Source organism: Petaurus breviceps, unplaced genomic scaffold (genome assembly GCF_028583685.1).
Source record: "Petaurus breviceps papuanus isolate PSGF00001 unplaced genomic scaffold, PetGlider_PUasm1.0 220, whole genome shotgun sequence".
NCBI lineage: Eukaryota > Metazoa > Chordata > Mammalia > Diprotodontia > Petauridae > Petaurus > Petaurus breviceps.
The window spans coordinates 23,176,733-23,202,118 of NW_027185876.1; the positions used below are offsets into that span (position 1 = coordinate 23,176,733).

The following is a 25,386-nucleotide window of genomic DNA, read 5'->3' on the forward strand; positions in this document are numbered from 1 at the left end:
GAAAACTCAAAGCTGTAGAGGGTTTGCTAGGCTTGTATTAATGTCACTGTGTTAAGTGTCATGTCCTAGTGTCACAAATGCCATGCCAGCACAGTTTAAGTGATCAAACATATACATGATAAGCTCCTTTACAGGGGAGATAGATCTTTTGACTCACCCACAGATTTATACAAAGTAGATGATTAATAGATATTTGTTTATTCTACATTTGATCTATTTGAGGCTGGACTTGGAGACAGGGGAGATCTGGGTTCTAATCCTATTGGCTATGGACAAGTCCCGTCTCTGAGCCTCAGTTTCTTCATCTATTAAATGGGGGTAATAACACGGGTAAGGCCTATCTCATAGGGCTGTCGTGAGGCTCAAGTGAGAATGTGTGTGGAAAGCACTGTGCCATCTTTGGGAAAGTGATCTCTGACCATGCATAGTATGAAAGGGTAACGACCTCTTTCTGTGAATCTGAAAGTCATACTCGTGATATGACCAGGAAAGAAAAATCATACATAAATTTCATAAGTGTGAGATGAAAAATGAAATGCATTAAATACAAACACATGACTTTGGCTTGTTTATCAGCACTGTGAGCTTCTTGTTTTTAATAGAAATTAAATTAATTGCTTAATATACATAATGTAGTGTTTACTTTTCAGTCCAGTAGCTTTTTAACATTCACTTTCAAGTCCCATGGCAAATACTGTACAACCTCAAAATGTAGCCTGATGTGTGAACTATATCACCACCAGTAACATTAACACAAGAAGGAAGAACTGGGTTTAACCATCAGCTAACAACATATAAAAGAGGAAACATCACACAGACCTGCGGTGGTATCAACATGCATTACCAGGCCAAGGTCCAAAGTAGCTAAACACACACTTGTTTTCTAGCAAGTTAGGAGGACACATCAAAAAGGAATCAGGGCAGGGATGACTTTTAGCGAGACCCATAGCCGTAGTAGTAAGGTTCGTCAGGGCGGAATCCATAAGCTGTGGCAGGACGTCCAAGAATGCCAACTGGCTGGCCAAAGCCATCTACTCCAAGACTAAAGGGAGAGGAAAAAAAATCACAGCTGTTATGCTTCTCATCACAGAGACATATGGCACAATGCAAAGAAGAGGTCTGGTATTTTAGAATTCCAAGGTTCTATTCCTAATAGTGATATTGATCTTTGAACTCATTAATTAGCCCTTATTTTTTCTTTGCTTAAGTTACTCTGTCCATTAAATGTACATAATAAAGCATAGCTTCAGCAATTTAACAAAAGGTTTTACGTTCCAGAAAGTATCAATAGCTTTATTCTAGTGGACAAAATAGAAGCAAGTGCAGGAAAGGGAGTTTTGCCAAGCTGTACTCGTAATATATTGGCCTACATAAAGCTGGCATTACTAGCCAACTCTAAGTACAGCATGTACAATGTTAAAGGATTGCAGCTCTCAGCCAAGGAGGGCTAAGTCTTACAATAAGACTATAGCAGAATGAGGACTAGAATGAGGAATTCTGACACTTAGACCTCTGAAGTTTGGTGTGTGTAATTTTTAAAGCCTGTGGCTGAATATTTGAAGCATAATATAATGAAATAGTAAATTTCTTCTTGTGACTGATAAAAATACAAACGCTGATTCTGGACAAATTCATTGCATGTTAATAACCAGAAACCAAAAGCTAATCTGCTGTGTGGTAAACATGGAAAACCTAAAGGATAGAGAACTTTATTGTTTTTAAAAGAGATTCTCTGATTATCAACAAATTATTAGGAAATGAATCTGCTCTTCAGATTATCAGAACAATCAAAGAAACTCACTGCAATGGGGCAGAGTATTCACTGTGCCAGGCAAATGGAGTGTTACAACATGCTCATGCAGAGCTCATGCATGCGGTGGGTTCTGGCACAGCCGTTACCCTGCCCACCCCACTTAAAAGAAACCCACTATAGAAAAATCAGACTTATGGAAAAATATGTAAATGAATCATTTCATATAGCTTAACATCCTGATGCTTAGAAAGATACCTTGGCCCTCACCATAAAAAAAAAGCATGTTAGAATACTAACAAAAAACCCCAAACCAACACCCTCTCCCCGTGCCCCAGCCCCAGTCTTAACTAAGAAATCCTCTTGAGAAATGACAATGACAGGGTTAGGGGCTTTAACAGGAAATGTCTATCTTGGGTAGGGACAGTGAGAGACTAAATTTTAAAAACCAAGCATCTCCCTCTCATGTTTTCAGGGCTCAGGGGAATATGGTTTCTGGTGAAAAAAAAAAAATATATATATATACATATATATTGACTTCAATATAGGCTATACTTGCCTCTCAGATCTGGCTTTCAGTATGTTCTGTAATCATTGTTATTTTTCAGCCTACTTTTTCTTTCCTTTCATAGTGATCTTATTTTAGGGGCATGATCATGTTTATTTGTACATTTGCTTATTTGAATAGTCTTCTAGAAAATTAAAAGTTTCTCTTTGAAATATGTAATTTGAAAAAGTTGATTTTTACTATGACTTAGAACCAGTTTTTCCCCTTAAACCCATCCCCTGACTCTGGAGCACATCTCCAATTTTTTTTAAAAGGCTATAGGAAAACAAGATTTCAGAGATTCTACTTTATGGATAGCATTTTAGAAACACATCTATTCCTAAGAGTAAGTCAGACTGCATCTTTTTACTAGTAGAGAAAAGGCTGGTCTATCCACAGTAGATGGGAAACAGCATTGTGGAAGAATGCTAAAATACAACTTTGTTCTAAGGCACTACTATGGATAAGAAAGATGCACATAGTCAAACTTTTTTTTTCTTTTGGAGGGCAATTGGGGTTAAGTGACTTGCCCAAGGTCACATGGCTAGTTTTTGTGTTAAGTGTTTGAGGCCAGATTTGAACTCAGGTCCTCCTGACTCCAGGGCCAGTGCTCTATTCACTGTGCCACCTAGCCACCCCCATAGTCAAACTCTTGGTTATTAAAAGGTTGTTTATATAATTTATAATTTACCCAAGTACTTTATCATACTTGTACTTGCGCTGTCTCTCTCTCCCTCTGTATTTTAGCTACTGACTATATTTTAATATCTTTACTAGAGGCTGTATAGAGTCAGAGATGGGTGAAACAAGATAATTTTGCTACTTATTAGCAACGAATGATTAAAATTTTAATGGAAACAGCAGTTTAAAATTAATTGCCAAAATACATTTTGGGGGATCATCTATTCCTGCTGGGGGATCGTGGCTTGTGAGCTGGCCTTGGGAGTCAAAAGCCTAGCTGTGTGACCCTGGACAAGTAAACCCCTCTGTTGTCTAAGGAATTCTCTACAACTATAAATTTCAGGCAAAGTGTCAACTGTATCACTAGAAGGAATTTCCTCATCTGGGAATTAGTTCCTTTTACTAATGAAATCCCAGGTATAGTCTCTGACTTCTTTTGATTATTTCTAGGATTACTCATTTAAAGATAATTTAATCCTCATTCTCAACATTTGGATCTCAGACTTTGGGTTCCTTATACTTGGAAAATATCATAAACCAATGTACTTCCTTAGAAGTACTGAGAATAATAACTCGAATAACATATTCATTAGAAGAGGTAAAGCCTCAATACTTTTTTTTTCTTGATATTTAAACCTGAGTACAGTGACTGTAAAGGGAGAAAAAGAGGACCTTTTGAAGGCTAAAAAAATGATACTTCAACACCAACTACATTATCTAAAGCCTAATATCACTAAGAATATAAATTCTTATCCCAGTTGGTCTACAATTTCCATTATAAACTAAGCCTTAGAAGGCTAGTTGGCCTTGAGTTAGTGGCAGACCAATGACTTAAAATTTTCTCTAAAATTAAAAAGGCTGAAATATTTACTTAAAAGGGCATTCATTATTATCCTAAATCTATAAATGGTCAACAGAAATAATTTGAAAAAAATATTGCACACATACATATATAATATACATGTATGTATAAGTGTATGTATGCTTGCAAAACAGAAAAAAAAAAATCCAGACATTAAAGAGGCCTTTTTTACACATGCATCACATTGCAAGGGAGGATACCAGCCAGGGATAAGGGCAGGGGAAAGGGGAATGAATCTATGGTATTCTTAGCCTCTTGCCAAGTCTCTTTGCCTCACTTCTGTGAAAGGAGATCACCTACCTCAGCTGTTTGTTAGGCTTATTTAATGCATATTTGTAAAGCATTTCGAAATCCTTGGATGAAAAGTGCTGCATAAGCGAAAAGCATTATCATGTTATTAACATTAGATTACAGTGACTATGAATTTCTTTTCTTCTTTTATAATCCCAAGTCAATGATATAAACACAAACCAAATAAGGAGTATTAGGCATCTTAGTGGATGCTAGGAACAAAACACAGATAATTGACTTCAAGTCAATTCTTGTTGAATTTTAGAACTACAAGAGACCTTTGAGGCTAAGGTCATTATCTAAAGTCTTCTGGAACAATTCCAATGACTGACTGTCCCCTGGAGGAATGCATGCTGGAAAAATCTCAGAAAGCAGTTTTCTCCTATCTCTCCCTTCTTCCTATGTACAGCTGGTAGCAGCCTATGGTGCTTTGAATAATGTCACCTAGTTGCCTTAGACAAAATCTATGGTACAGAAGAGATAATTAGGAAATTTGGTAGCTCTTAAGCAGATTCCCTTCCAACAAGGTGGCAGAGAACAAGACTGGGAGTCATCATATCTGAACCTGAAATTAATCACAGGGACTCTTGCACAGAAAAGAACAATGGGATTCCATTCTATCCATTGGCAAATTTTTGTGAGGCCAGAGGTTTACAGGGATTGGGAAGAGGGATCTAGGCCTCATGAGAAGAGTTCCCTAGTTTGGCCCTCTACAAGTTAAGTTATGATGCAAGGTTTCCTGTCTAGTAAGGCAAACTGTGAAGTTCTTCCTGATTGTGGTGGTGTCTGTATCTTGAAAGTCAGAAATTTTCCCTGGCAGAGAGACCTTATGAGAGAGAATCCTGGTGGATCTATAGGAGTTGACAGGTTCCTAAAGGAGAATCCACCACTAAGGATAACACTTGAAGCTACTTGGAGAAGAGGAAGGATAATCAAGGTTGTTGGTAACTGAGGTGATAAAGAGACTTTGGGGAGAGGGCTGCTCCTCAGTGGGCACCTGTTACTTTCCTTTGCAAGCTTCTAGGTTGGCTTGTGCAACACCAACTTCAATGTGCTGTGTGACCTGGACATTAACCACTGGCCTTGTCTGCTGTTACTTCATTGAATTGCTGCCTAAATTAGGATTCTTGATGTCCTAGACGTCCTAGACACAGAGTGGTGAAAAAAGTGCTTTATTTCTTGTGCACAGTTATTACTTTGGAGGGGTCTAAGAGTTGAGGATCAGAGAAAGTGTCTAGCCTGTCCTCTTGTTGATCACAGGACCCAATATTGTGATGTAATGCTTTTTTGTTTCCTTCTCCCTCTTGATACAATTTTTCTTTAATTTTGTGACTATCTACTTATAAACAGGGAGTGGCAGTATCACTGGAAAGGGGAACTTTGCAGAGATTTCTTCCACTTAAAAGCTCACTGGTTAGGATGATTTGAATTGAGGTCAGCAGTTACTAGCCCTAGTGTGGAGGGAAGCTGGAGAGGGGTCAGGTGGTCAGCTATTCTCTCTTCCAGGTTTCTAGCACATGCTTCCTCCCCTCACCCCACAAAGGAGCCTGCTTCCTTGTACACAGTCACTTGACTAATATCTCATTTGTTTGTCTTTCTCCAGCAGTTATGTCACATTGTTTGGTTCGTGTTAAACTTGTTTGTAACCAACCAATATTGCTACATCTTTTTCATTATTTCCGGAGCTTTCCCACCTTGTACTGATATAATTATCTTTAGCCTAATGCAGGAATATATATTTATGCTCATTCAGGTTCACCTTGTTTAGCTCTGACCCACTGATCTGGCCTGTCAGCATCCTTTTGATTCCCTTCTCCTTGAGACAAAAACCTATACCCATCATTCCATATGTAAATGGGGAACAGTGAAACTTTTAAACTTCATTTGAATAATGTAAGAAAATAGCATAGTGCTACAGTACTTGAGATCTTCAGAAAAAAGAATATAAACACACAGTGATCCTTCACCTGAGTTAACTTATAGGAAGTGATTTGTCTAGAGCAGAAGTGTAAAAACAGGCTGCCCTCAGGAGGAATGGGGCCCCTTCAATACTCCTGGGTTTGGCCTAAGTGATATTAAAATGTAATTGTGAAATATTTAATAAAATAAATAAAAATACTATAAAACATACGTAACATTACACTTTAAAACTAAGTCGATATGTAGCAGGTAGGGATCCTTATGTACCACTTAGTGGTATCTCATCCCTACCCTCCCATCCCCATTTGGGTTGGAGACCATTTTTCTAGAAACTTTTCCCATTCCTGACCACTTCAGCACTTCTTAATCTATGAATCATGACCCCATATGGAGTCTAGATTAGAGAATTATGGTGCCTCTAGGCCGAGGTGCCTGGAGCCAGGTACGTAGTATTGTGGACAGAGAAGCTTAGAGTCAGGGACTTGAGTTCAAATCCAACCTCAAATACTTCTTTTTCATCTGTAAAATGAAGATGATAAAAGCACTGACCTCTTTAGGGCTGTTTGTGAGGATCAAATGAGGTAACACTTGTAAAGGGCTTACTATACACAGTTCATGGCACACAGTGGGTACTTAGTAAAGGCTTGTTTCCTTCTTTCCTTCCATTAGAAACCATATGCCAGTAGTGTGCTGAGATATTTCATTCACTTCTACTGTTTATTTGCCACAGGACCAAAACTAAAGCCTTTTAGAGTCAGGGACCTCAGGTATCATAATACCTGAAGAGGAATCCCCACTACAACTCATGTGATCATGGGTTACATCAGCCTCTATCTGAAGACTCCCAGTGCAGGGGAGTCCACTGCCCCCTGGGATGGCCCATGTTCCTTAGAGATCCCCTGCAAGAGGAGGCGATTCTTCCCTCACATTAGGCCTAGTTTGTCTCTGCAACCTCTATGATCACTCCTCACTGGGTACTTGGAGGTCAAACAGATCTGACCCACCGGTTATCCTGGCTTCCCTACTTAAGGTCTTTCACCATCCTGGTCATACTCCTCTGGACACCTTTCAGCTGATAAATGTCCTCTCTGAACTGTAGCAGCAGAGCCGAATACAGTGCTCCAGTTTACTCTGGACAGTCTATGTAAAGCAGGACCATCTTCATTCTAGTCATGGACACTAGGACTCTTTTAAGGCAAACCAAGATGATATCTGCCTTTTTGTCTGATGCATCACGCGGCTGACCCTCACGGAGTTTGCGGGTCACTAAAACCACAAGTCGTTGTTGTTTTCCCCAAACAAACTGCTATCTAATCACACCTTCCCTATCTGGAACATACAGAGTTGATTTTATGAATCCAAGTGCCAGACTTTATTTCTATTGGTTATATTCTACAAGCATTCATCAGACATAATATTAGTCTAGATCTAATGATGAAACCTTTGTGGATTATGACTCTATAATCCAAAGTGTTAGCTATCCTTCCTAGCCATCTGCAAATCTGATATGCAGATTTTAGGGAGATCAAATAAAGAATAGAATAAAATAAAGCTTAAATCTTACTGATTAGGAAGTTTAGTTTTTTTTCAGAGTTAAACGTCTATTTTAGGGTTGATATTTTTGTTTTGCCCTAATCAAAGACATAAATATGTTTAAGAATCTACAATCATATCATTGTGGACATTCTACCTCAACAAATCACAATCCCACTAAACCATAGTAATTTGATTTATTATGTTGAAGGTGAGAAAATTTAGCAGCTGGAAGAGAATAGGTAGGTTCTTTCATAACAGTCTGTTAGTGAGTGCTTACTTAAAGTCTTTCCAGCTTGGTAGAACTTTTGAAGATTATATTCTGCACTCATGGCCTCGAAGAACCCAGGGTCATCTATAGGCCATGATTAAGTATTATAGAAGTACTTTAATAGAAGCAAATACATGAAACCCCTGAAAAATGAAAGATATTTTTTTTCCTTCTTTGAGGGAAACATAGGGAATATGAGCAATTTCATTGAAGACAAATTCTTACAAGTCTTGAATTTATACTTTACTAATACTGAAACCCTAGAATCTTTCTGAGTCTTCCAAATGAGGTCTATGCTCAAAAGAGGCTGGCCTAACCAGACATACAAGAAAAAATGAAGTAGATAAAGAATGCCTATTGTTCAGACTATGAAATACATTTGGGTAGACAATATATGGAGCTCATTCGTCAGTACATAGATTTATGACTGACACTACAAATGGACAATAACCTGGATCCAGACTTAAAATGAAGCAAAGTAGACTGGATAACTTTTGGGCAACTGAATAATTAAAAAAAAAATTAAGCTAAGCATCTTTCTGATAAAGGTCCGGCTTTTAATCACAGTCATTCTGGTAACATTACACAGCTGTAAGTCATGAAATACATGTATTTAAAAAACTTCAGCTGAGGATCACCCAGAGAGTAATGGAAAAGCCGCTCATGGTGGGCATCAGCTGGCTGTAACAAATTATAAATGGGAAATTATGAGGGAAAAGTAATATTAAAGATGCCATCAGAGAAATGTATAACTGGAAAAAAAACCCAATGAACTGGTCGTGTGACAAGAATACAGGGAACCTGATGATAGCCTGCATGCTTCACTGGCATCTACACAATGCAACCAGGATGGGAGCTAGGGCTTGTGGCATGTTAGGTACACTCTGGTGCTGAGTTTATAGGAAAAGATGGACCAGACAGGTATGGGCAGCTTCCCAGAGTCTTATCAATTGTACTTCCAAAACATGTGTTTATGCAGTCACTGATCTAGTCAGGCTTCAGCACTTCTCAGGTGGACGAGTGCCTCCTACCCAGCCCTGCTAACCAGTCATCCAGCCCACCTTCTACACAGGGGCCAAAATGACATTCCTTGAGCTTAGGTGTCTCCACATCAACACCAATGCAAACCTTTCTGCACAGCACTTGAGAGCCCATCACCATCTGGCGTCGCTCATCTCTTGCCAGGCTCATCTCCACTTCTAGTTTCTTGCCTGATGCTCCAGATAAGATAGCTGTCTGGATCTTCTTCACACACGACACTCCACTTCCCATCTCTGTGCTTTCACATGGGCTGTTTCATATGCACAGAATACACCTGCTCATTTCCACCTCTCAGAAAGAGTAGCTTCTTCAAACTTGATCTCTAACCCCCTTTTCTCCCTCAAGGTTCTAGGGGGATCCCTGAAGAGGCAAAGGTGATTCTCTATGAGCTGAGAATCATTTATTCAGCAAGCTGGAAGCAACTTTCAGAAAAGGAGCATTTATTTACTACAGCTACAGAAGTAAGACCCACTGGACACTGGAGTGCAGGTTGGGAAAAAAGGGATAGATGAAAACAGTCTCTAAGTCTGACACATGCTTTGGACATTTAAAAACCCTCTATAAGTGCTAGTTATCAGATGTACCTAATTAGCAGGGGATAGGAAAGACTTCCTACCTGCCCTGTGTGACTTTGCAAATCCCTTAAGCCTTTCTGGGATTCTATTCCTTTATCTATAAAATGAAGATGTTGGACTCAATTTTCTAAGTTTTAGCTGTAAATCTACGATCCTATCACTTCACAGAAACAGTGTGGCATCTTATTCATATAAAAACAAACAATCACTGGATATAACAATGTTCCCCTAGGGCAGGGGTGGGGAACCTGTGGCCTCAAGGCTACATGTGGCCCTCAAGGTCCTCAAGTGCAGCCCTTTGACTGAATCCAAACTTCACAGAACGAATCCCCTTCATAAAAGGATTTGTTCTGTAAAACTTGGCCTCAGAAGGCTGCACCTAGGACCTGGAAGGCCACATGTGGCATTGTGGCCACAGGTTCCCCACTTCTGCCCTAGACGAAATCTTTATTTTCAATGAGAACGTCTGGGGATGCCATTGGGCGAGTAGAAGAAATCTGACCAAAAAACTCCCCCAATCTAAATGAGTATAATTTATAATCTAACCACTAGATGGAGTAGTCACTCCATCTTTACCACCATGTGTTTTAAAAAAGTTTCCAAGGCAGGATTCTCAAACCCAAACAATTCCTCACCATACATAAATTGATAAAGAGAACAAGCCGTGTTTTCCATTACTTTTTCAGCAAATCAATGTCTTTTTTATACAAATGTGAAAGTCATTTGGGTACAGATCTCTGGAATATCAATCTATCAGTCATTTCAAAAAAGGTTTTTGTCTCTGGGGTTCTAGAAAATGTTGAGTGGAAGATCAGTGGCTGATTGTTTTGGACACTTAAAAAAATTACACTGATGCATGATAAAATACTATTGCAAAACAGTATCTAAAATTTCCATTTAACATCTGTTAAAGAGAATCTATCTGGCATATGCATGCCATAAGTAGAGTATCTAGTTATCATACATATTTGTGCATATACATATACAAGGTATTTCCTTAATCCTATGCAAAGGTAACCTATCTACAAGTCTAGACTTCAAATTCTGCACTTTGGGGAGAACAGCAACCTAGACAGCAATTATACAGTTTTCTCCCAAACATTTTCACAAGCCTGACTTCCAAGATCTTTATAAGAAGCAAAGCTGAAATTTACCTTTAGGTGGCTGTCTCCACATTTAGCTGAAGTTCTGCTGAAATACTAATTTGTACTAGTGATGGTGGTAATCATTTATCCTTTTAGAATTTCAGTTTAGATTCTGTATCATGCTTATTTATTTTTTCAGGGATAGAATTTACTAACTTTATAGCTCTAGCAATAAAAAAATTTTCACATTGGACTTGGAGGAAATAGTGACACGACAGAGTAACTGTAGATATTAAAAGTTTTCTTTTCCCCCTTGCCAGCTACTTTTAAAGAAAATTATAGATCTGGAGTTGGAAAATATCTTGGAGATGATCTAGCCCAACTCTCATTTCACGGATGAGAAAAACCGAGGTCCAAACAAATCAAGTGACTTGTCCAAGGTTACACTAAGGTGTAGGCACTGAACTGGATTCCACCTCAAGTCCTAAGGTTCCAAATTCACTCTCATTACAATAGGTGTTCAGTGCATGTCAGGTGATCAAATTCAAACCAGTCAATTACTCAAAACCATGATGGGTCCAAGTTTCCTCACAACAGTTTATTATTTTTTGTAAAGAAAGTCTGCGTCAATTTGAGTTTATCCTTCTTGAGCTAACTGTGAGAACTTCTTGACTCTGGCCATCTTATCCTGTCCGGTAATGTCTCATTTTATATCAGTAAGGTACAAAGGTCAGGATAACACTTAAGACAGCTTAAGTAACCCCTGAGCTGGATGAATCATTAACAAGCCATCTGGATAATGGCTTGCTTGTCTGTTACTAGTTCCATATTTACATAATTTGTCAGAGTATCTTTCTTTTAAAATACTGAAATTACTGGAATAAAATGGTACTCTCGGCTTAAAGAAGAGGCAAAAGGAAAAGTGGCATTTTTTTCCTTCCTGATTGTTTAACCATACAATCTGGAAATGAGTGGGTTAAACACTGAACACTACAACTAATTACTATGTAATGCTAACCTCAGTTGCTGGTTCATTTTGAGACCCTTTAAAATATGAACTGTGTATTTTACCCCTATGCACTCTCTTAATGATTTGTTTTTTTAGACTGAAATCACTTCCAGCCATCAGTTATACTCGCGGTCTCTACAGATGCACTTTTCCAAGCACAAATATTTCTTTTTCCTATTGGTCTGCCAGCCCTGTCAGAGCAAATTTCACTTTAAACTAAATGCTATGATACTTAAAACCTCTTGGATTACTCAGGCTGCTAGTGTGATCTATGACCTTCCAAGAATGACAGCTGAACTTTCCAATTTGCTTATATTGCTGGGGAAGTAGAAAGCACATGCCAAAGAGGAAAATGTTCCTAATACTGAAGGTTCTTGGCCAGGGAGGGGGGAGGAGAGAGAGAACTATTAAGTACTAAAAATATTAATAAGAAATGCCCCAAAGTGCATGACCTCACACATAATTCAAAAGTTAAGAGAGTACTAAAAATCCTTTAGTTCAATTAAAACATGTTTAATGATCCTGCCAGTGAGTGAAACTCAAGCACCTCCCCCAGAGTTGTATCTCCATGTGATAATACAATGTCAAAGTGAACAAGCTCAAGTATTTATAGAACCTCAAAGCATCTTGACAACTAATAAGTCCGGGGCTATGTCAACTCCCCAACTTCCCTCAAAAAACAGACAGAAGTCCTCCACGTGCACAGAATCAAAGCAGGGACATGGTGCAGGTCTCTGGAAGGTTATCCTTTTTGACACACTACACGTCTCTCTTAAATGAAAGATTTCTGAAGTCCCACAGTGGAAAACTCATGCCACTGAAAGCCTAAAAAACAGACATGTTCATATTCCTTGGGCATATTTACTAAGTAATTCATTTTCCTTCACTGATTTAGAAAAACACTCTAGTAATTATCTTAAGTAAAATGTTTAATGTAAAGTTTTCATTTCTCAAAATTTATGCCATTTTCTATTTATTCTTCTCACCTTTTTTATTCTATAGTCCTCAAAATATATTTCTGCTATGATAAAAAAATATCAGCTGGCCGAAAATTATTGAAGAGTTTGTTTTCTCAGAGAAATCAAAATTATACTTTCTAGAACTATAAGTAAGCCACATGTTTTAAACACATAGCTAGAGTTTGGATAAAACAATTAAGATTACTACCCCACCTCCACCAAAGCACCTGTTTTTAAACAGCTAAGCAAGTGTAACTCAAATATTTGAAACCTTAATCCAAACCAAATCTGCAATCCCAAACCTATAAACAAGTCATTTCCTTATATTTCTAGTTTTTCAGGTTATTTAAAAGATTTCTGGTGGGCAGTTTGGGTCAGAAATCTTTGATACTTTCAGTCATATTCTGGTATGAAAGTTACATAGACCAAATGATATTTCATATTTGCTGTGTGCCTTTTACCCCTTAATATTATAAAATAGTGAACAACTTATCTACCATTGGTCTCTGACCCTGGAACTTAAGCTCTAAACTATCAATAAAAATAGTATTAAATAAACAGCAGAAAGTGAAATGCATTTCTAGTCTTCAAAGAATATGTAATCTCAACTATACCAAGGGACAAATAAACTTTCTGTTGAACTGTAAGCCCTACAGAAAGGTAGTTCAATAAGTGGAACTCAATTCTTTTCCCACTTGAACCTATAGTGGTAAGACCCAATTTGATGATTAAAGTAAATACATATATTTATATTATGGTCCCTAATAGACTAAGTTTCTTGAGGGCTGAAACCATATCATTTCTCAATTAAGTAACATCTTCCCATAATACCAAAACACTGCTAGAAACTCAATGAGCACTTGGCAAATATTAACTAAATTCAATATGGGCTGATATATGGCAGAAATTGTCAAACTTGTAGTATGCTGGCCAAGCACTGGACAAAAATACTGAGTGCTCCCAAGCAAATTAAAACCTAATTGGGAAAATTTTTTTTTTGGAGGGGGGAAGGCAGGGCAATTGGGGTTAAGTGACTTGCCCAAGGTCATGTGGCTAGTAAGTGTTAAGCGTCTGAGGCCGAATTTGAACTCAGGTCCTCCTGACTCCAGGGCTGGTGCTCTATTCACCGCGCCACCCAGCTACCCCTGGAAAATGTTTAAGCAAAATAAATAAAAATACAACACAATATAGATAACATCAATTTGTTTTTCAAGTCCCTCAGGGTTCTGTTTCTATTTGAATTTGATATTACTGATGGATACAATTCTTACCTTCTTTTTTGACCAGAAAACTTATTACTACATTTAAAATAGAACTTAAATATGTTTGCAAACCAGTTTGATGGGTAAAGAAATGCTATGCTAATTTACCTGGTCCCTCTATCAGTCACCCTAATCTTTTGGCTGAAGAGGTATCTTACTGTTTCAAAATTTAATTTTAGATGCTCATGTTTCTCAACTCCTTCACCTCCAGAAATGGTTGTAATACTTTATGAAATCAACCTAAGGACCTATACAGTACCTGTACTAGTACCTAAGTACCTACAAATATACTAGTTTTCTAATCTTCAGTAATTTAATGCAACTTAGTGGCTTGAGTTAAAAAAAAGAGACTTGGACGTTACTTCCAGTTCCATTGCCGGTGTTGGGTAGATGACTTTCTTTGTCAATGTTTTTATTTCCTCATTTGCAAAAATGAAAGTCTGCCCTCTCTTCAATTCTTCCTTACTATGAGAACATTATTATGTTTGCAAAGCCCCTTGAACAAAAGGTAAAACGCTACAGTACACATTTAGTATTCTTAACAACATATGAAAATCATTATGGGTTCTTTCCTAACAATACCTAGGAGGAGAAGCTGGCTCCTTGTATAGAATCTAGACAGTTAGGAGAGACTCCATAATGCCTGGCATGCTTCTTACACATGCTTTCTGTTTATCTGCCTTCACAGAGCCCCTACATAATTCACAGAGATCTACGGGCACAAAAGTATACACACAGTTGTTGCACTAAAAGGATGCCACTGCCAATAATAGCCTCCATTTTATCAAAGTGGCAATGAACTGCTTGTTCAGTTGAATGAATTCTGTAGCAATCTTTTGAGTTTCCAGCTTATGTTTGAGTCAGATGTCATATTCCCTTTAAGAAAAAAAGACACTTGAACAGAAACTCTTTGGACATAGGAACCTTGGCATATTTCCTATTCATTTAGTACCTGAAAGTTATTAAAAAAGAAAGTATAGGCTCAGCACAAGGTCTTTGCTGCTCTATGTAAAATAGACATCTCCCTTATCTCTGTACCCAATACTGGTTTTTCAACTTCTGCCTTATCTAGTAGGGGCAGAAGAGAACTTGAGGGCAGAGGACTTGCCCCTGTGCTGCCCTTTTCCTTGTGCTACCAATTCTGTCTTAGAGAGTGTGTCACACTGATGATCTGGTATTTGAGATATGAGATCAGAGCTGGGAAGATCTTGTAAGGGAGGAACTTTGATGGAAGTATTACAAATGAAAAGAGAAGGATTTTAGAGGGAGGTTGGGATAACATCATAGATTACTGAAGTTATCCTATAACACAGGACTATGGGCATCACCCTAACAATAGGCAAAATGGAGATGTATCTGTCCTTCTTTCAAATTTGAGAACTAAAGAGTGCTTAGTGGTAAGAAAACAATTGTGGGGGATACTTATACATGGCCTGCGATGATTTTTACTTGATAGAAAAGGCAAGTTGAATCTGCAAGACAATGTGGTTTGTAAGTTACTAAGTTTTTGTCTATTCCATTGCAATGGAGTTGAAATCATATTTAAAGAAAAAGCCATCAACTAGCTACAAAATCCAAATGAGATAATTATTTCACTTCTAAAGCTTTAAGTAATATCTTAAGAATTTTTTTTCTGTATTGACCTTTTTAAAGTTTCTGTTTTATTTTTCCCCTCAAAAGAGTATTATTATGAATATAGCACTCTAAAGCTTGCAAAGAGCTTTCTACATGTTATTTCATTAGATCCTCACAACAATTTTGTGAGGGAGATATTACTATCATTCCCATTTTATAGCTGAGGCTGAGAAGGGTTATGTGACTTGCCCAGGGTCATAAAGCTAAGGAAGTATCAGAGGCCAAATCTGAACTCAGGACTGCTGATTCCAGGTGCAATATTCTACCTAGTGCCCCAGTGAGTCAACAAGTATTTATTAAGCATTTATTATGTGTCAGGCACTATTCTAAGTGTTGGGAATACACATACAAACAAGAAGAAAGATAACCTCCTGGATGTCTAATAACATAAATGTTGATTATATAAAATCATATTAAAATATTGAGATAAACACATGCAGCTTAATGAGTATCCTTTATAAGAGCAAAAAGATTCAGTTTAAGTTAAAGGTTATAAAGGAAAATTACCATTAGAAGAATTATTTGCCCCATTGTGTTGATGACATTTCCTCCCAACTTCTCCTATCTTGGAGATTTAAAATTGGCCACTTAGACTAGCTATATCAATTTGGATTCCTTTTATATGGTTGCTTTGCCATTTAATTTTGGACAGGGCAGTCTGAAAGTGTTTTAAAATTTGCTAGGAAAACCTATAGCCTGATTATGCAAATGAAAATAATGTGTGTGTGTGGGGGAGGACGGCACACAAGCAACAAATAGGAACATTTGACTTTAAAATATAATTTCTCTTATTACTAGAAAATAAACTATTATTCTAATTCATGTAATTATATATATGCATGTGTATGTGTCACCATTTAAGATGAAATAAATACTGGCTAAGATCCATGTTATATATCAATTAGAAAATTTGTTAACTGCACTTTCATTCATTCAATAGGTATTAATTTTGTTTATACTTCTATTCAGGGATACTTTCTTTAAGGTCTTTTACCTAGAGAGTATTTGCTGAACCTGGCTTCTGGGTGTGAAATATAAGACTCCTTAGCTAAAAACTTAGAACTCTATCTTAAAAAAAAAAGATTAATTAGAAATTTACATTTCAATAAGCAAGGTTTAGGATAAGTGTATACAAGTAAAGATTAAGAATTTTCTGTGTTCTTCCCTATATACAAGCTAGCTAAAAGCTACCAGGTAGCTAGCACTTATTATCTAAATCAGAAGAATGACCACCAAATTGCTATTATAGTGACTAATTATTCTCCCTGGATAAGATTAAATCACATTCAATTCAATGAAGGTTTTGTGAAGCTCTGAGATTACTAAGGATTACTAAGTGATTTGGTGAATGAATAAATGAAATGCATTTATTAATCATCTGCTATGTTCCAAGAAAAGCTGGGAGTATGAATTTAAGGGAAGACAAAGCTCTGCCCTCAAAGAACTTTCATTACAATAAGCAAAGACAACACATATGAGATTGGTGTTTGTAAAGTTATAGGGACAGGTAGTAGAACAGATTGACACATGCTTTCGAGGGATAATGACAGAATTGATTTGATTATGGTTCTAGAACTAGACAAGGGCGAGGGAGGAGGTAAATGCAGTCACTGTGCATGTGGTGGCTGGTTGGGAGTGTCAGGGAAGGAAGTCAAGTGGCTTCAAGTAGTTTGAGATAAGACCACTGACGGAGGCAACTGTAATAACCACCAATCAAGACAACAGAGACTTCATAGCAGAACAGTTCAGGGCATAAGAAAATCAAGATTTCCAAGGCCTGGTTTCTGTATCTATGGCTGGTGAGGAAAAATACAGGGAGTGATGTGAGTCGCTATCATATTGCCACATGCTGGACCATTTCCAGTTGAAAGGCTCTGCAACTAAGGTTTTTAACCCATAACCCATTTCCCCCCTTTTCAAATAAAAAGCAATGGACTTTTGTTTCTGCTTTTTAAAAATGTGAAAACCTGATGAATATGAAAAGACCCTTTGATACTACTCTATGAAGTATCCAAATCTCTTCCAATTAAGAGTTTTTGTTTATATGTGAACTAATTATTGGCTTTACTGTTACTTTAGAAAAAAGTTCAAAGATCTGTCATCTGAAATCCTACAACACTTATTACCATGGTAATATATTTTTACAATCATTATTTACCCAAGTGAATTTGGGTTTTCTTCCAAGAATCCAGTTTCTAAAAGCATATGCTATACCAGAGGCCAACATTTCTACCCAGCAGTCCTTCAGCCTTGAGAAATTATCATTTATATCAAAGCTCTTAGTGCACTCAATAGTTTATTGAGAAACTCACTATTATTCATGCAGAATATGAATGTGTTTTAGTACAAAAATCCCCACTGTAAATCCACAATCCCATTTTACAATCCACTGTAAAGCCACAATAAACTGCTACTGGGACCAAATCTTCCAAACTCTTTATCATATCTAACAGAGAGACTAAGATGTAGTGAATTATCAGACTATCACAATGCAATATTTTATGAAGATATCTTTAATTCTGGAAATTTATACTTAAACCACAATGTGATTCTTAGTTATGTAACCATTGGTTAAATTAAAATATCACAAAATTTGAAGAAGTAAATCTTGCCTTGCCCACCAAAGCCCCCATTCCTAGATAAATTATCACAAGTTGTATTTTTTCTGTCAGGAAAATGTAGCAAGGGCCTGTGGTGTTTTGTAATTATAGTAATCTAAGGAAGACTACACTGCACTAAACAGAAGTTTTAGGTACTGAGTCAAAGTAACGCAGAACCATTTTTGAGCAAGAATGAGATTCCTGCCATAAATTCACTTAAGGAAGAAGACACAAGGAGCATCAAACAATTCAATGTGAATAACTTTTATAAAAACACTACTAAGTACAACTTAGAAAAGCCAATCTCTGTTGCAATATTGTTGGGTTATGCTTTCCTGTGCTGATGCAATTCTTTACTTTCTCAGCAAGGGGCAGGGTAGAGTCCAAATGCTCAAAAGGTGGTAGTCAGGACAAGTGGAAAAACAGGGATGCTAAAAATATAGCATTTGGCAGCAGTATGTAACATTTGGTAGTAGAACATAAGAATAAAACTGAAGCTTCAACTTACATCTTAACAAGCAATGTTTTTTACATTGTGTGTTGATTCAAAAGGACACCAGATTTAAAAAAATATATACTCCCCACTTGTTGTCACTTTTATAAGTTTATGATTTTATTTTGGAAGTAAATCAAAATTTAAAAAATGTACAATATATTTATTGCTTGGTAAGAGACCAATGATGGATAGTGTGAAAAATAGGGAGCAATAAAAAAGGAAACTCTTGTCCTCATTTTAACAAAGGTCAGAATTTTAATTATGGAGGCATCTTCCTTCTAAACTAAACCTTATGAGATTATAATACAATGAAAAAATATTCCCCCACATCCCCCAAAACATGTAATGACAATGTATTATATAGAAGAATTCTTTCAATAAGTTCAAAGTTCTATATAATACAGCTTCACAAAATGTAATAAATTCTCCCTATAGGGGAAGTAGAGACCAAGTATAATATGTAAATATCTATTTCAGTGACAAGGAAATGGAAATTAAATTGCTTTTATATAGCTTCATATCAAGTTAGAGAGAGAAGTCATAATTACAGCTCATGCTACTACCATATTTCTAACCTTATTATAAAAATAATGATAACAAATTTACATAGTACTTTAAGGTTTGCAAAAGCACTTTATGTATGTTAACTCATTTAATATTCTCTCTCCTTTGGAAAAATATGAACTCCTGGTGAACATAGAGAATCGAAAAGTAAACCTAATGACACTTCTACTAACACTTCTACTATCAGACCTCACAGCTAGATTTCAGTTATGATTGGAATATTTCCATAGACTCCAAGCAGTTTTATTTTAAACATGATTATTTTACCTTCATCACTACATAACCAGGATATTCTTTAAATCAGATTGTCCATACGTATCACTTTATACACTTAACTGGCCTTCAATAACTGGCACATTCACCAGAATGGCTCATTTAATTTTTGAACATCATAGACTTAAAGCTGGAAAGAACCATTGAGGTCATCTGATCCAACCCCATCACTTTTGTAGATGAGGAAACTGAGGCCCAGAGAGGCTAACTTGCCTAAGGAAACATATGCAAGTAGCAGAGCCAGGTTCAAACCAAAGTCTATTGACTCCAAAGCCAGCACACTTTTCCACTATTAAAAAACAAAACAAAACAAAACCAAAAATACAAAACAACAAAACTAGTGCCAATATCTGCAAGTACTGAGTGTACAAAAATTAAAAACAATACAAAACAAAAACAACACAGTCCCTATCTCTGAGAAGCTTACATTCTGCAAAATTCTACTTTGGAATAGATTCAAATATTCAGTATGGAAAAGTAATTCTCAATTTGGATAAGTAGATATTTCAGGAGCAAATAACTACACAAAGAGCTGAGCACAAAAGAGAGTAATGGATTTGAAGTCAGAAGGATGTAAAGAAATCTGTTTTTTTAAAAATGTCATTCTAAGTGTTTGTCAATAGCTTATTCTCTTCAGAAGAGAACAGGGAGGTATTCCATATCAAATCTTCCTTATGCTTTTCTTCTTGCAGTTTCCCCTTACTCCCTCAGTTCCACAGAATTAAAAACAGAAGTAACTGTATTTAGTGTCTAACATTTGATTATGATAGGTATCAATAACATACTTTTACCCTGATGCTTTTCTCCAAGATCTAAATATTGTCAGAAAAAAAATTACTATTTGAACCACAATGGCTATTGCAGGAGTAAAGGACTCAAACATGATTGTGTGGTAGGGTCTAGAACTACATGCCTTGGTCAATTTGGGCATATTCCTCCTTTGTCTTGTTGTTACCCCTGGCTGGGATCAATAACAGCTTTCTACAACTGTCTTATTTGTCAGTAAAAAGTCACCCCTATGAAAAGTACTACCTAAAAGGATTAAGAGTTTAAATTTAAATTGAATTTAATTCAAGCTACTACTTTTGCAAGAAGGATTAAAGAACATATTTCACCAGCCAGACTGTCAGCTTCATGAAGGCAGGGACCACATCTTATCTAAACTTTGTATCGATTGGGTGACTTATACATGATAGGCACTTGATAAATGTTTTATTTTATGTTGCTTGTCCTGTGTTTTGTCATCAGTGCATATTGGTGTACAAAATATGCATATTTTTATAATGCATGACTGTCATCTGATGACTTAAATTATTCTGAAAATTCATAGTATTGTGCTATGAAAAGATAATAAAGGAGATTTCTAAAACCTAATGCTATTCCTACTTCAATAAAAGGTCTTTAAAAATGTCAAAATATCTTGAAAAAAAAAACCCAAAGCCCTTTAATCCACCACAATTCCTTCACTATAGTTGTCAAAAAGTGAAATATAATGATCTGACTTGTTAAATGAATTTGCCACCAGAGTGTTAATTTATGTCAAAACTGAGAAAGCAGTGTAACTGAAGGAATAACAAACCCATTCATGTATTGTGGAGGAAGGTTTAGGTTTTTAAAAGCACTTAAAGTTGCTTAATTGTGAATCTGAATGGTTGCGCTCACCCCCCCCCCCCCCCCCCCAACACACACACACTCACTTGGCTCTCCGTTTATGACTGCTCTAAATCTTTCTTCCAGCTCTGGCCTCCAACCACTTGACTTGATAAAGTAGGTCACTTAAAAAAGGAGGAAAGCTCAATAAAATGAATGACAAAGACAACAAGATTAAACTGATTGTGCTGTTTTCGTACATTGTAGCTAAAATTCCGCAAATATGCAGTTGGCTGTGGTTTGGCATTTAACAGCATGTGATCAGTGAGGAGGGGGAAATTTTATTCTCATTAACTGTTGCAGATTTACGGCAGTGAAAAAGGGCTATGTAACCTGAGAAGTGACAGTACAGAAAGATCAAAGCCATGGTCTGGAAACTAAATAAACCCGCTGGCTACTTCCTGCAAGGAAAATTCACTTTAGCAATGTAAAACAGAGCCCAGTTAAAAACTACTCTCAGTTTTATGAGCTGTCATAGCAGTTCGAGTGGTTTGGACTGGTTGAGTTTAGAACATTATATTTCCTTGTTTTTGTCTAAGATACTTCTGTAAGCAGTTTTATGGATTAAAAAAAAACCCAGAAAAATAAAATTTTTTCTTTTGGTTGAAACTGAGAAGGTTACCACTAAACTCATTAAAGTAAGCAGGTCTTCATTTGCACATTCCTTTCTCATTTACTATGGTTAAATATTTTGCTTTTAGATTTATTAGCAACATACATTTACTTTAATAATTCATCTGCATTCTGTTCAATTATTGTTTAAAATAAGTGCAAATCAGTTTACAGAACCCAGATGGCTTATATCTCAGGAGGGGGATATTCATAGTAGCACATCTGGAGAGACTATAGGCAACGGAGAGAATGAGGGAATTAATTAATGTTCTGCTTAAAAATCTACAGACCCCCAGGTTTTGGTTTACTTTTTCAACATTTAAGGGACCTGAACTCACTCATTGCTATTCTAGTAATCTTTTAAAATTGTTAATAACTACTTAAACCACACTGTTAAGTTACTCAAAATGCAGCTGGGCTAGAAATAAATACAACCTTAAACTAAGAGACGGCATCCAGGTCAAAAATTGGTTCAAATAAGACTGATTCAGGATGTGAAGGAGAAAAATGATGAAAATACCAATTCTTTGCAAAAGTAGTTTACAATTGGCTGACAAAATTGCAAACTGAAATTGAAAAGTCTAAGTTACTTCAAGTTTCTGGTAAAACATGAATAAGCCCTTCCAACTACTAGTAACTCATGTCTAAAAATGTTAGAAATATGAACATTCTTGTTTTACAAGATAGGAAGTTACAAAGAGTCAATGGGAAAGTCTGTCTCTGGGATTCTAATAAATAGATCACTGAAACAACCATCTTCATTTAGGGGCTTTATATTTTCTTCTTATAGAAGCTCATAATTTATTTCTAAGTTCCTAAGGGCACTGATTTAGCCCTGTATGTACACTGTACCTAAGTTTCATTAATAAATATGAAAAATGTCTGACTACCATCATTAGACACTAGTAAGCTAAGTCAGTTTGTAGGATGGAGGTGAAGTAATTCACTTATGAATCATTTGGATTAACACCCATGTTATTTCTTCTGGTACAAAACCATACCTGACACAATCAGCTTTTTAAGAGCTGAGTGATTGATTTTAAAAGGTAGATGATGATTGATGTGTTAACATTTTTACAGGGCCTAGATGAATTTAGATTACTAGATTATTCATGGACAGAGTTCTCCTGACTTTAATTAAAGTAAGTTTTCTCCATTAACATCTTTTAGATTTTAAGTAACTGGTGAATTTGCTAAATATTCACTCACACCAGAAATTTAAAATGTAATATGAACTTGACAAAGGCAATCCTATTAATTACATCTCCTGTTAGTGAGGTTCAGTGGTGAAATACATCATTAAAATATTTTCCCCAGTCTACAATACACATTTTTCAAGATAAGATTTTCTTCTAAACCTTCTTTGAGTCTCTAAGCCTTATTTTTAAACCACTGTTTCCTTTTGTGTGTATAAGGTTTACAATTTGTGAATGCTAATGTGTGATAAACTAATAAAATTTGGACATAAAGATTATATGCCCAATTTACTAATAAAACCTAATTCAACTCTCTTTGGGAAGTACAAACGGATTAATGTCCAAATAGTGGAAATTAAAATTTCTACTTTTCAAATGTTAGCAAGGGGTTGGTCACTTTATAAAAAAATCTAAACAATGTAAGATTAATATAGCCCATGGGAATTAATTTATAGAAAAAATGATTACTAATCACTTAAATAAATGATTGGCATGATTCATGCAACATCAGTATCCCACCTATGAATCACTTTTATGATTTGCTGCTCCATTTTAAAAATAACTGGATGTCAACTGGGACATCAACAGTAAACTAATTCATGGGAGCATGAACTTTAATAAGCAGTGAAGCATTTAGCAACTTGTCTACAGCAAATCCGTAGCAGTTATTCACAGTGAACGATGCCAAATGTGTTAAAGCAAAATACTAGTAAACAAGATCCTACACACTACTGGAAGTTAATATGTAATGAAAAGTCATTTACTTTACTTTGAATTCTATTAACTCTCACTATAAACATTCTTTTAACACAACTCACTAGATGACTAATAAATCAGACTGTCATTTGGATTCTGTGAGCCTGTATGCTGAGACTTTAAGCGGATTAAAGCCTTAAACCTTACTGACTCTGGAGCCCCTTTCAGGTTGATTTCAAACAACTAGTCATCTTGGAAGAGAAGTCTTCTTGGCACCCCACCACTGAGTACAAGGAGAAAAATGGGGCTGAACATGTGTAAGTGTTAAAACACATTCAGTTTGTGATGGTATTGCCTATGAAAATTTTTATTAACATTAGGGAACTTCACTATCATTTGGGCAAGTGTTTATTTCTGCTCAGTTTGCACTGATTGTGAAACAAAGTTGAAATTGTTACTAATTGGTATTAAGAGTTATTCCTATAAACTATAACTTTTTGGAATTGACTTTTATTTCAATGTAAATTTTGAATAAATAAAAATAACATGAAAACACTTTGTAACTGGACAATACTGGGTCCTGTAGAGCTCCATCAGAACTACTCCCATCACACATACTTGGACACATATACAGAGTATTAAGTCATGCTTTGTGGGACACACTGGGTGCTACCTCTTGAGACCATGGCCCTCCTTGACTGAATCCTTGTTTCCTGGATTTCCTTGAAGACTCAGCTCAAACCCCAGCTTGTGCAGGAGGCCTTCTGAGGCTCCTCCTCTCCAGATCCTGACAGGGCCTTTCTCCTGAGACTGCTTTCTATTCACACTTGACAAATTCATAGCTGTGTGCACAGTCACCTGCATGCTATCTTCCACACTAGAATGTGAGCCATCCCCTGCCCCCCACCACGCATTTTTGTATCTTGACCACTTAGACCCACATCTGCCACACACAAAGTGCTCAATAAATGCTCAATTACTCAATATTTGCTTAACGACTGATACCATGCAGCAGTAATGTCATCTGTACATATCATCAATGTCATTTATAATGGGAGATGAAATTTCCATTGAGAAATGATGTACTGACTTTTACTTAGAAGTAGTTATTTGTAAAATCTACTACTTGTAATATTACCAATGTCATATATAAATCAAATTTTTGTAAAAAGAATTCTATTTTAAGGGCATTACAGGATCTAGTTATTTACAGAACAACTATGATGAATCCTTTTGGAAAATGAACAATCTGGTAATTATGACAATGTCCTAATTATGTAATATGCTCTGTAAATTTGGATTTTCACAGATTGGGTACTCTTAAAGTATGGCATATTTGTCAATACTATATATGTTATTTTAAAAATAAAGATGAAAGGGGGCGGCCAGGTAGCACAGCGAGTAAGAGCACAGGCTCCAGTGTTGAGAAGACCTGGAGATCGAATCCCGGGCTCGGACACTTAGCACCCACCCAGAAACACCTGGCCGTGTAACCTTGAGCAAGTTACTTAACCCCGATTGCTTAGGGGCGGCCAAGTGGCTCAGCGAGTAACAGCACCGGCTCCAGTGTCAGACTGACCTGGAGATCGAATCCCGGGCTCAGACACTCAGCACCACGCCCAGAAATAGTGACTGGCCGTGTAACCTTGAGCAAGTTACTTAACCCCGATTGCTTAAAAAAAAAAAAATAAAGATGAAAGTAATATGGAAAATATGACTTTAAAGTAGTATTGTCACTATGACTATAAGTAACATTTATAAAATATATAATAATATCGAAAACATAAAGTGTTTTATGTTAATAAAAAACTTTAAAAACTTTCATAACCATAACACTCTACATAAACGTTTGCTATTGTTATTACTATGAAAATTCTA

The 25,386-nt window shown here is 36.5% G+C and overlaps 1 protein-coding gene across 3 annotated transcripts in view; it reads right to left on the reverse strand.

Moving 5' to 3' along the window:
* Positions 1-565: 565 nt before the first annotated feature.
* The window catches only part of KIFAP3 (kinesin associated protein 3), a 204,541-nt gene continuing 179,720 nt past the window's right edge, over positions 566-25,386 (reverse strand). Inside the window, exons 20-21 of one of the 3 annotated variants that reach the window (XM_069094755.1) lie at positions 21,052-21,129; positions 566-1,042 (exon numbers count right to left, since the gene is read on the reverse strand). In XM_069094755.1, the coding sequence (XP_068950856.1) occupies positions 21,075-21,129 (55 nt within the window). In that variant the 3' untranslated portion in view covers positions 566-1,042; positions 21,052-21,074. Of the gene's footprint in view, positions 1,043-4,140; positions 4,209-21,051; positions 21,130-25,386 lie in introns of all 3 variants that reach the window. The other 2 variants (XM_069094756.1, XM_069094754.1) reach the window with 2 other exon arrangements.